The following is an 11,453-nucleotide window of genomic DNA, read 5'->3' as shown; positions in this document are numbered from 1 at the left end:
AAAACTTCTTCACAGTTAGGATGCTCGAGCTGTGGAATCAGCTCCCTCCTGAGGTGGTGCAATTGCCTACCCTGGAAATCTTCAAGAGGAGACTGGATGGTCACCTTACTGGGATCCCAGTTCTCTTTCCTGCCGGGTGCAGGGGGCTGGACCCAATGATCTTCTGAGGTCCCTTCCAGCCTTACAATCTATGAATCTATGAATACTAGATGTTTTTATTGTTTTCTTTGGCAGTTAAGCCATTTTACCCTTTGAGCTGTCATTGATATATCTCACTTCTAAATGACAAGTAGGGATGAATAGTTCACAGAAATACAGTCTTTTCTGTTACTATATGAGTCAGCTGACAGCACCTAGAAGATCTTTGTTGGTTGACCCTTCCTTCAGAATTCTCCAGGATTGTATGATATAAATGAGAGAGGACTTTGGTCCACCATTTGCAAGGAAGTGTTTCATTAAGCGGCAGAGGGTGGTTGCTTCTTTGCAATACCCTAGAGGTAGGGCAACAGAATGGAAAGAATTCTTCCACTTTTTATGCCCCAGCTCAAAGGCCAGGAGCAAATTCTGGTTTACACCAATTTTTGTTTAAAATGCTGAGCAGCTAAAAGTTATAGGAATTCAGAAAAAATATTTTTAGCATTTTCCTAGTTATAAAAGAGGGAGGAGGGTCACTGGAGTCTGAAATGGGACTAGTGTTTTTCTAAAGTATTTTTTACCAGAAAGATGTACTAATGCTTGCAACATACTAGCTTTTTTAGACTGCATAGTAGTCTCAGGACCTATATTTAAAATATGTAATTGTTGCAGCCATCACAGTAAATCCTGTAAATGCATATTTAAACTAATGTATATTAGAAAATTCACATTCTGTCCTGACTTACAACTCCAATGAAGTATAATATCACAAATAAGTCATGTATATTAATGCAAATCTAATGCAAATAGAAATATCTGTGCTGATATCAGTGAGATTCTCTTGGTGTAAAAGTGTCATATATGAGATCTGAATCAAGCCCAGAGAGTGGAAGCAAAGCAGAACATGTAGTTTACTTCAACACAGGTTTTGCCTAAACCAGGGCAGCAGAATCTGGCCTCCAATCTACAAGTTTAGATACAGAGAGACTAATTAATAATGCTCTATTATATCAGTTTTCTATCAATGTAATCCCAAGAACTTACACTGATGTAAACTCGGAGTAATACAGGGGAAGTGAGATCAGTATCACACTCAGTTCAGTCAGGCAATGAAACTAAATCTTGAAAAAGATATAACATGGATAAGCAGACTGTTAAAGAACCTTTTGGAACTCATGTTCAATATCATGTCATGCTGTGTACTATTTTTGTTCCTAACCGAACACACACAAAAGAAAATTGCATTATACTTACGTTTTTACAAATTAAAAATAAAGCAAGGAATTTCAAAGGTGATCCATTCTTAACTCAAATCTGATAATTCAGGTATTGCATACACGTTGGTGTATTGTGCAGTTTGTGTATGCTACAACATGTAGGCATTAGTGTAAGTTAAAAACAGAATGTGAAAAGTAAATATGAATATCATACTCTTTGCTAGCGTGCATCAAAATGTTTGTTACATGTCAACAAGCTTTTACAAGCAGTGCAGCGTACCTAAATGAATGTGGTATACTTAGAGGTGCATTTTCACACAACTATACATCTTACTTCCACTTAAACTTTTTGTTAAATAGAAGCAAGGCCAGCAAATAGAGGCATACGAAAAAACATTTTTATAAAATCTAAGATTATGTCTTTGAAGTATGGACTATAGCATTGTAACCATCTGCAAATACAATGCAGAAACACAGAGCTACCACCTGAGAAATCATAACTAAGAAAACTTTTGAACAGAAAGGATAATGTTAGTAAACCTTATGGAGAGATGTAAAGATGGAACAAGAATTTATCCATGATGTATCCGTAGTATGCATCACAGACATTTAAATACTGTAGTACTGTTAGTAGCAAGCACCGGTATTGTACAAAACAAGCCAAAATAATCTGATATACTATTAGTCAGAGTGAATGTTATGTCCAGAGCAATACCTAATCACAATCTAATTTTTTATATTAAATATCTCCCAAGATTTAATTTATTTTAGAGGATTCTGCTGAACCACGTTAGTATTAAGAAATGAAAATTATTAACATTTTGCTTAATTAAGGCATGGTATATACAATGCAAAACAGGACCTGTTACATTAATTTTATATACAGAAAGAATAACTGAACAGGAAGCCATGCATATATCTGGAAAGCATGTATATCAGAAGCATCTGTTAATTACAAATACCACTTAAAATTCTTAATTTAACTCTCCCTCCACTGTTTCCCAAGACACACAAAAATATATAAGAAACTTTTATTTATTTAATTATTTATGCATATAAGCTGGTGCTGTAAATATATGCCTAATGTATTTAGGAAGTATTTTCCCATATATGTAAGTGACAATCTTTGTGTTTTAAAAAAATATGCTTTTTTTTAATGGAAAAATATTGATGAGTTTTAGCAATTATAGAGTTATATGACTTGATTAATAATTAATACAAGATAGAACTAACACATATTTAAACATAAAAGTACTTTCACTACTGCTGTCCATATTTTTGGAAGTATATCTTCTCAGTACATGAAGAGATATGCTCTATGGAGTGTCCAGATAAATCAGTTCACCCTTAGCTGTAACAAGATGCTGTCTAGTGACGTGTGACAGACAGGGCTTTAACCTCTGACAGCTAGATTCATTGTTGGTAAAACAACCAATCATTGGTTTTGACGACACAGATCTAATCAAAGTTGGAGTATAAAAGCCCCCTTGAAATATGTAAGATTCACCAGTGTGGCGAGTTGTCTCAGCTTGTACTTGCCTATAGGCATCTATTTAATACCAAAAGAAGAAAAAAGAAAGATAGGAAAGAAAAAGACTGCACTGAATGTAAGATCATGCAAAAGCTACCAATCTGTGGCTATATTTACCTGTTCATGCTGATTATACTTGATCCAGTGGATCTTAATGATAGTAGTCAGCCAAAAGAGAATGAAGAAAAAGATGGACTATGCAATGCATGTACATGGAGGCAAAATACAAAATCTTCCAGAATAGAAGCCATAAAAATTCAGATCCTCAGCAAACTGCGTCTTGAACAAGCTCCTAACATTAGCAGGGATGTTATAAGACAACTTTTACCCAAAGCTCCTCCACTTCAGGAACTGATTGATCAGTATGATGTCCAGAGAGATGACAGCAGTGAAGGTTCTCTGGAAGATGATGATTATCACGCTACAACTGAAACTATTATTACAATGCCTACAGAGTGTAAGTAGTCCTGCTACTTTAATATCACACTTCTACTGACAAGCAGTTGTCCTAGTGCTTAAGAGCAACAGAACTCCTCAGTCTCTCCTAACAGGCTGCTGGCTGAACTATGTAAGAGGGAGGGAGAACTTTTTTTTTTTTTTTTTTTAAGAATTTGAGTCAGGATCCAAGGACCATATTGTGATCTTTTGTTTTACAGTATTATTTTTCTGTTCCTCATAGCATGTACAGCAATAGCCCATAAAGTCTTGCCAATTGCCTTAGATAGCTAAATGAGATTTGCAGTTCACTGACCTCAGTATTTGCAGTATTCCAGGCATTTCCTACAGTAAATATAGAGAAGTACAAGGAAATAAGTGAAATAAGGAGGCAACTATATTTCTCTTAGCAAGGTTTCATAGGCAACCACTCTTTAAAAAGAGTGAAAAATCTGACAAAAATGTCAGCTAAAATGTTAGAACCACTTAACTATAATACAAAGATAGCAAGTGCAAGTACAGGGTTAAAGACTTGTTTCCTTCACTGATATTTTAAGCTAACACAATACAGTTAATAGTAATTAAAAATGATATATTTAAATTAAGCATATGTATTATACGTTACATTCAATATGTCCATGTATTATTAACTCCAGTAGTTGGTTCAGGAAAGAATGAAGGCATTTACTGAATGAGCAGATTCTTAGTTATCTTCTGAGTGCTAAACATCTGCCATGACTCCTATCAAGTATCTTTTGCACAGCTAATACTATAGTATCTTATGTTCTTCATCAGCTAAAGTATCTGGCTATGGCAGCTGCTTTTCAAAATAACACTTATGAATATGATGACAAAAGGTAAAAAGAAGACAGGGCATATAAGGCATAGATTTGTTACTAGTAACAGATATATGGTGCACACACCTCACAGGATAATGTTAGCTGCTGTAACTAATACACATATACATTTATAAAATTAACACTGAATAAGAAAAGCTTTAGCTAAATTTATGGATACTGTATAACCGAGCTGAATGTGTAACGGTAGCTTGATCTCGATGCTTCAGGTAAGGGTTAACCGGCACTTATATTTCAGCCTACAATTTCCAAGGGACTTATACCTTTTTTTCATCAATCCATGACTAAATTCATCTTTGCCTAGAGAAGAAAAATCAAGATCTGTTTATCTGTCATTGCACTATTCACTCTGTATATTTAATAGGCAAAATAAAAAAATACTACTTTGGCCGTGTCCAGATGATCACAGACGTGTGGTATGTGGTGCCTCAGACCCACCTGCAGCACAAAACACTGCACATGCAGGCATTCCCCATTCTGCTACCTTGCAGTGTGGGGGATCTTTTGATCCTAGGAGATCCAGGGGTCAAAAAAAACCCATGCTGAAAAAAGCCGGGTGGCGCATGTGGCAGCAGCCTGTACTGCCCAAAACTGGAGCCCAGATAACCAGAGCCACACTCCAGCTTCCAGCCAGGCTTTCTGCTGCAGCTGCAGCCCCGGAAGGCCCCCAGGGCCCAGGTAAGGGTGCTGGGGCCAACACAGTTGCTGGCCTCAGCCTCCCCTACACCACCTGGGGTAACCTGCCATGCACCAGAGCAAGTTCCCTGGGGACAAATAGCAGCATGTTCCCTGGGGACAAAGTGCACCACTGGTATTTGTCCCCGAGGAAACAAATGTCAACGTTCATCTGGATGAGCCCTTTAGGTGCATTAGAGAAGCAGGTATCTTGAGAGAAAAGGTTATGAATGTTAGAGCTTTATGCTATCTGAGTGTATTATCTGATACTGTTTTTATTCTCATCATGGACAGCTAAGTTTGTGTCTAGTAGATTATGTACCTGTACTGTAGCCTAAAGATTATTATATTGCAAATCACTTCCCTGTAACAGGTCAAACAAAAGAAATAAAATTCATTAGATTCAAACTAATTTAGTAACAAAGAGCTTTATCACAGAAAAAGGGAGAGAAATTTAGGTGTAATGGTAGCTAGTCCACAGTTGCCTCTGTTTATATGATATGCAAGCACTAATGGTGTTTGCTATATTAGAAGCATCCAGAAGATCACAGAAGTGCCTAGTCAACAAATATATAATTGCTGTTCTGTATGCTTTTGTAAAAATACTCGAAGAGTTGAATGCAGAAAGGTGTTAGTAGTTACAGTCTTTCTAGGCTGAGTAGGCTGTACACTGTGTCCAGTCCCCAGGTAATTTTTGGCTGGGGGAAGGGTTTCTTCCCCAGACTGACTGGTGCAGCTGCGCAGTTAGTGGAACTACTCATATTCCCAGACAATTCTAAGAGTATGTTCCTGCACAGTCTTTTTCTCTCTCATTCCTCATCATTTTTTAATTTTAGCCCATGTTCAGAAGTAATTCAAGTGAACAGCTTACACAGTGTAAAAGACGAAACTACATATATCCTACAATGACAAAATCTAGCTCAAAATTAGGTTATTTACAAAAGGATAATTGGATTCTTGTGATATTACAGTGTTTTTAGATGGGAGAACAATGTTTCTGCTGTCTGCAGTGAAATGAGGCTATCCAGTGTAAAACCCAGAAAATTCAGAAAATTTAGAGTTTATTTTATAATGAAATACATTATATACACTTTTATAATAGATATTCCATTGATAATATACCTTACTAAAATATACTTACTAAGATACTATGTGTGCTGTACATTTTTTTTCTGATTTGTTTATGTAAGTTCCTTTCTGTTTCTAGTTCAGTAATTTATTTTCTCTATTCATTTATAGCTGATTTACTTATGCAAATGGAAGGAAAACCAAAATGTTGCTTCTTTAAATTTAGCTCTAAAATACAATACAATAAAGTAGTAAAGGCCCAGTTGTGGATATACCTGAGGCCAGTCCAGAAACCTACAACAGTGTTTGTGCAGATCCTGAGACTCATCAAACCCATGAAAGACGGTACAAAGTATACTGGAATTCGATCTTTGAAACTTGACATGAACCCAGGCACTGGTATTTGGCAGAGTATTGATGTGAAGACTGTGCTGCAAAATTGGCTCAAACAACCTGAATCCAATTTAGGCATTGAAATCAAAGCTTTTGATGAGAATGGACGTGATCTTGCTGTAACTTTTCCAGGACCAGGTGAAGATGGATTGGTAAGTTCTATTGGAAAAGACTCCTATAGGGTCGTTTTTATTATTGTTTTACTAAATTGCTTAGAAAAGTTGGGAAGGTTAAATTTCAAGTTATATTTTAAGCAGGAATAGGAAGCAACTTCTGGGCATTTAAACAGAGGAATAGGAGGTAGAAATACAAAACCTATATTCCCAGTTCTATAGACTTACTCTCTGATCTTGACAAAATCACACAGTTTCTCCATGCCTCACTTTCTCTGTGTGTAAAACCAGCCTTCTTCATAATCAGTACTGAACTACCTACATCTTCATAAAATGATGGAAAGTATCATGCCATACATTGTGAGTTAACAGAGAAGTTCTGCTTAAAAACCAGTAACACAATATTGTTCTATATTTATAACTATATATGCTCTTAGAGCAAGAGGAGTTGAAACTACTGGATTTCATTATAAAAACATTTTATAAAGATATAAAAATCATTATAAAACATTATAACAATCTTTTTTCATTATTAAAAGATCTAGTTCTGAAAACGTAGTATTTTTCATGCCATTCAATTCTGAAAATCTTGCCCGAGAAACAAAGGCCCAGATCCTCAAAATGTTTAAGTGCCCAACTTTTACTGATGTCAATGGGAGTTAAGTACTAAATAATCTTTACAAACTTAACACACACAAAATAAATTTATTTTTGTCAGAAATGTAAATGAACAAGATGAATTTGAACATGTAGCACTTAAAAATGCTAGGAAATAATTTTTTTCTATTTGAAAAGCAGTAAACGTGCACCTGCTCCAGCAATCTGCATTAATAAAGCACTGCTTGTAACTACATTTACACTGTAAAACAAAACACTAAAAATATTATTTTGGTCTTTCACTGGTCCGCAGTTTTTTTTAAAAAAATCTGTTTTTAATACCGTTATTTTATGATTGTTGATTTTCATTGAAATGTAACGTAATCCCATTAGTTTACAGAAAAGAAATATATTATAGAAGCTTAATTCAAAATATGCTAGAAAAATAATTCTCATATTCTCGCTTAGTTGGAGTTGGCTAGTACTTTGTTACAGCAAACACTTTTGCCATTGCCTCCTCTTGCGCATGAAACATAATCATACAACCAAAAATAAAGTAATTTGGCTCCATCACCAGCGTGCCAAACCATTCCCTTCTGCAGAAATTCATGTGGGAGAGAAACAAGCTCAAATTCTTTCAGTTCCTGGTGCAGGACTGCAAATGCCTTCCCTGCTCAATGGAGGTATTTGGAGCTGTATGCTAGGTACAAGAGGTGTGGCTTGATACTGTTTATGGCCTTTCAACTGCTTTTGAAAAGGAAGGGGAATTGCTGCTCAGGAGCACATATCAACTGTAAAAATGTAACTTACATCTGCATTTTCCAGCAAGCTTCTGCTTATTGAACTAAATCCACTTACACTGCGATAATATAATTACCATCATTTGGTACCCTTATCACTATTGCCTCTCTCAACATTCGACAGTGGAACTCAAGGATCTATAGGGATCCTAGTGCTACGATCCAGGATGGTCCCCTCTGCCTGCTCTCTGAATGTCCCTGGCTACATGGTTCTCTCAGGAGCTATACTATTTTTTTCCCTTGCCAAACTTATGCATAGGCTCAGTCCTTCTAGCAAAAGGATAAAAGGTGTGAAGTAGAAATAAAGCAACAGCATTGGTTTCCATCACCATACCAACAACTGTTGTCCCCCAGTTATGTACGTCAGCCTGGCATTTAGACCAACTGCTTCAATTTCTGTTGCCTTCTGGCTGGTTATCAGGTCTCTCTCAAACCCTAAGTAGCTTCAGTTGGATACAATTCAGCCAGAGGGTTCTTCCTGAAGAAGGGGACCAGGATGTTTAAATAATCCTGACCCCATCTGCTGCAATTTTGAGAGCTTTTCTTTTGTTTGCTCATTAGCTCTTTTGGAGATTAGGAGAAATTCTGGTCCAGTATCCTGAACCTCCTACCAGCTCCCAGGATAATGCAAAAATGATTTCAGAAAGACGGAGGCACAGAAATTATAGCAACTATGCAGGAAATGATAGGCAAATACTATTTGTCAGTATGAAGAAGAGGGATGATTCCTGAAAGTGGATGAAATGTAGTCAGGAAGACCTAGAAGAGGTGTAGATCACAGTGGACCAAAAGAACTCCCCTCCCCTACCTCCTGCCACAAAGCGTTTGCAAGGAATTAGAACAGTCTAGAGATCCATGCAAATTATATTTGAAAATAACAACCTTTCTGGGTCCGATCTGTTGCCTATTTTACCAAATGTCTCAATAGATCCACATACATCGCTTCAATCAGCAGTAATGTTTTAATTCCTTTTCTTCTCCACACAGAATCCGTTTTTAGAGGTCAGAGTTTCAGACACACCAAAAAGATCCCGCAGAGATTTTGGCCTTGACTGTGACGAGCATTCCACTGAATCCCGATGTTGTCGCTACCCACTGACTGTGGATTTTGAAGCTTTTGGATGGGACTGGATTATTGCACCAAAAAGATACAAAGCCAACTACTGCTCTGGAGAATGTGAATTTGTATTTTTACAAAAATATCCACACACCCACCTTGTACACCAAGCAAATCCAAGAGGTTCAGCAGGCCCATGCTGCACTCCTACCAAGATGTCCCCAATAAATATGCTCTATTTCAATGGAAAAGAACAAATAATATATGGAAAGATACCAGCCATGGTGGTAGATCATTGTGGGTGCTCATGAGGTCTTCATTAGATCCACTACTTTATAAATTGTGGAAGCTACCAAAAAAGTCCCGTCCCCTCAGCAATTTTTGAAACTGTGAAATGATGTACAATAGACTATAGCCTACATTCAATATACTGTACAACAAGCTATTGTACAGAACAGATTCATTACAAGACAAGCTACAGAATGTGAACTAAAAGACAATAAATGCAATGGCTGGTTTTTAACTGGCGGAAAAGAAAAGCTACAATCAAAAATCACTGGATGGCAATTTTTTTTTTATATTGTAAGGGAATCAGTTTTCAGTTATTCAGACACTAAATTCATAACCAGGTTTCAACATATGCAAGTAGAACAAAAGCAAACTCCTTGTCTCCAGAGAATGAAAGAAGGCTATAAAACATATTTCTTAGCAGCTTAATTTAATATTGTATTTACAGAAAAATATATACTGGTTACATGTAGATTTATCAGAATACCATTATTGGAATTGTCCTTAAACACTTGAATTTTTAGTGCAGAATCACACAACTGATATGTTCAAATTCCACAAAAACAAACAAATCCAAAACCAAACACTACATACAGTGTTTCCATTCCTTTTTTGATTAGTATATTAGTAATTTATGCCAATGGTGCTATCACAGCAGGATGAGTAAAAATAAAGATGGTTATCTAGTTTAAAGAATTAGATAATTAGTACAATAATTAATTTGCCCTCTCCTCAGGTACACAAATATTGAACATTCACAAGAAATATACATTTTTAAAATAAAAACTGAATAGATTTAGAAACACTAGTTAAACAAAATGCAGAAGACAAAAACATTTAAAAGCATTAATGCTGTAGTCTAAATTATAACCTGCCTTTACAACATTACAGTTTGCACTATGAAAAACCAATGCAAATAATTGGTTGCTACAAATATTGTAAAAAATATAGACTTTGATATGATAGAATTTGTGTAATATGTGTGCATCATTATTTTGTAAATAAATGTTTCTTTTTTTAATCATTGTTGGTTTATGTTTATGTAAGAAAAATTTCAAGTTAACCTGTACTTTAGTAAAAAATCTGCTAGAAATAAAATCAAATTCTTGTATTTCAATGCAAATTACTTGTACACAAAAATGGATGTAGCAAGAAAGTAATACAGAGAATTAAGTTTATACTATATTTGTTTTATATGGTTTTTACATTGGTAAAATCCACTTGTAGATAAATGATGGGTGTTGACATGTTCATAATTTTTTTATGCCTAACCAGTTTCATTGTTTGCTTGATCAACAAATGGACTGATAAAATATACTATTAATGTTAAATACATTTACAATTATATTAAAAAACTATTTCATTAAATGCATTTTTCTTACACTTGAAAGCGCAACAAATATTATCTTTATAACTATATAGTTAACTTTGATTTCTACACATTGCTGTATATTTTCCTTGGCATAGTCACTAATAAATCAAAACTTAAAATGAGAAATCTATTTATTTCCTAAAAGGAATTCAGTTTCAGATATGGAAAATTATTAATAACAGAGGCATTGTTAAAATGATAATTTCGGCTAAAAAAATTCCTTTTTGTATGGTATATTTTTGCTGTATTCTGAGTTCAATTTATCAGTTTCCTGTGCATGAAATTATAGTAAAATATCAATCTGTTTGTTTTCTTTTTCCCTGCCCCTAATAGTAAACGTCTAGGTAATTTTATCAGTATTTTCTATTTAAGAAAACAATGGGGGTTTTTTACTAATATTTAGGACTTGACTTACTTACAGTCTAGTGTTACTGGATGATATTTATTATTGAACTGTTATGTATGCTACTAAAATTGTGCCAGAAATCTTAGGCATCTCAGACAGTTTTTCTCAAACTTAATCACCAGCATAGATTCCTATGGCTTTATGGGTAGCTTCAAATTGGTTTTCCAAAACTAAATTTGCAGTGAGCAAAACAGATCTTGTAAAACAGTTTTAAAAGCCAGAGGACTTCCGAAACTCTACGAAAAGTAGACACCCCCCCTGCAAAATACCACCCCCCTCCCAAAAAAAACCCCAAGCAAACACAAACTTATAAATTAAGAGAGACATCCTAGGTCTCTTAAAATCAATGGCACAAGTGCTAGTAATTTCAGGTGGCCAGGATTTCACCCACTGGCTTCAATTTTGTAAATACATACATAGACAAATAAGGTTATACAAGAAATGATCCCATTGAGCATTATTAGACTATTTATAATTTATGTTTTCACACTCAGGGACTTAAATGATAT

The 11,453-nt window shown here is 35.3% G+C and overlaps 1 protein-coding gene across 1 annotated transcript; it reads left to right on the top strand.

Moving 5' to 3' along the window:
• The first annotated feature begins 2,844 nt into the window (after positions 1–2,844).
• On the top strand, positions 2,845–10,547 carry MSTN (myostatin). Its single transcript, XM_019523097.1, has 3 exons — positions 2,845–3,340; positions 6,090–6,463; positions 8,809–10,547. Exons 1-3 carry the CDS (start codon positions 2,968–2,970, stop codon positions 9,187–9,189), a joined length of 1,128 nt encoding a protein of 375 aa, XP_019378642.1. The 5' UTR covers positions 2,845–2,967; the 3' UTR covers positions 9,190–10,547.
• Positions 10,548–11,453: the final 906 nt, after the last annotated feature.

Source organism: Gavialis gangeticus, unplaced genomic scaffold (genome assembly GCF_001723915.1).
Source record: "Gavialis gangeticus isolate Ggan-Ray unplaced genomic scaffold, GavGan_comp1, whole genome shotgun sequence".
Lineage (NCBI taxonomy): Eukaryota > Metazoa > Chordata > Crocodylia > Gavialidae > Gavialis > Gavialis gangeticus.
Note: the sequence above shows the minus strand (reverse complement) of the source record. Positions and strands in the feature narration are given on the sequence as shown.

What these genes read in the sequence shown, in the direction of transcription:
- MSTN (XM_019523097.1), top strand. Translation starts at nt 2,968, where the DNA reads ATGCAAAAGCTACCAATCTGTGGCTATATTTACCTGTTCATGCTGATT. An exon ending in TATTACAATGCCTACAGAGT is followed by an intron (nt 3,341 to 6,089) that starts GTAAGTAGTCCT and finishes ATTCATTTATAG; the next exon opens with CTGATTTACTTATGCAAATG. An exon ending in GACCAGGTGAAGATGGATTG is followed by an intron (nt 6,464 to 8,808) that starts GTAAGTTCTATT and finishes TTCTCCACACAG; the next exon opens with AATCCGTTTTTAGAGGTCAG.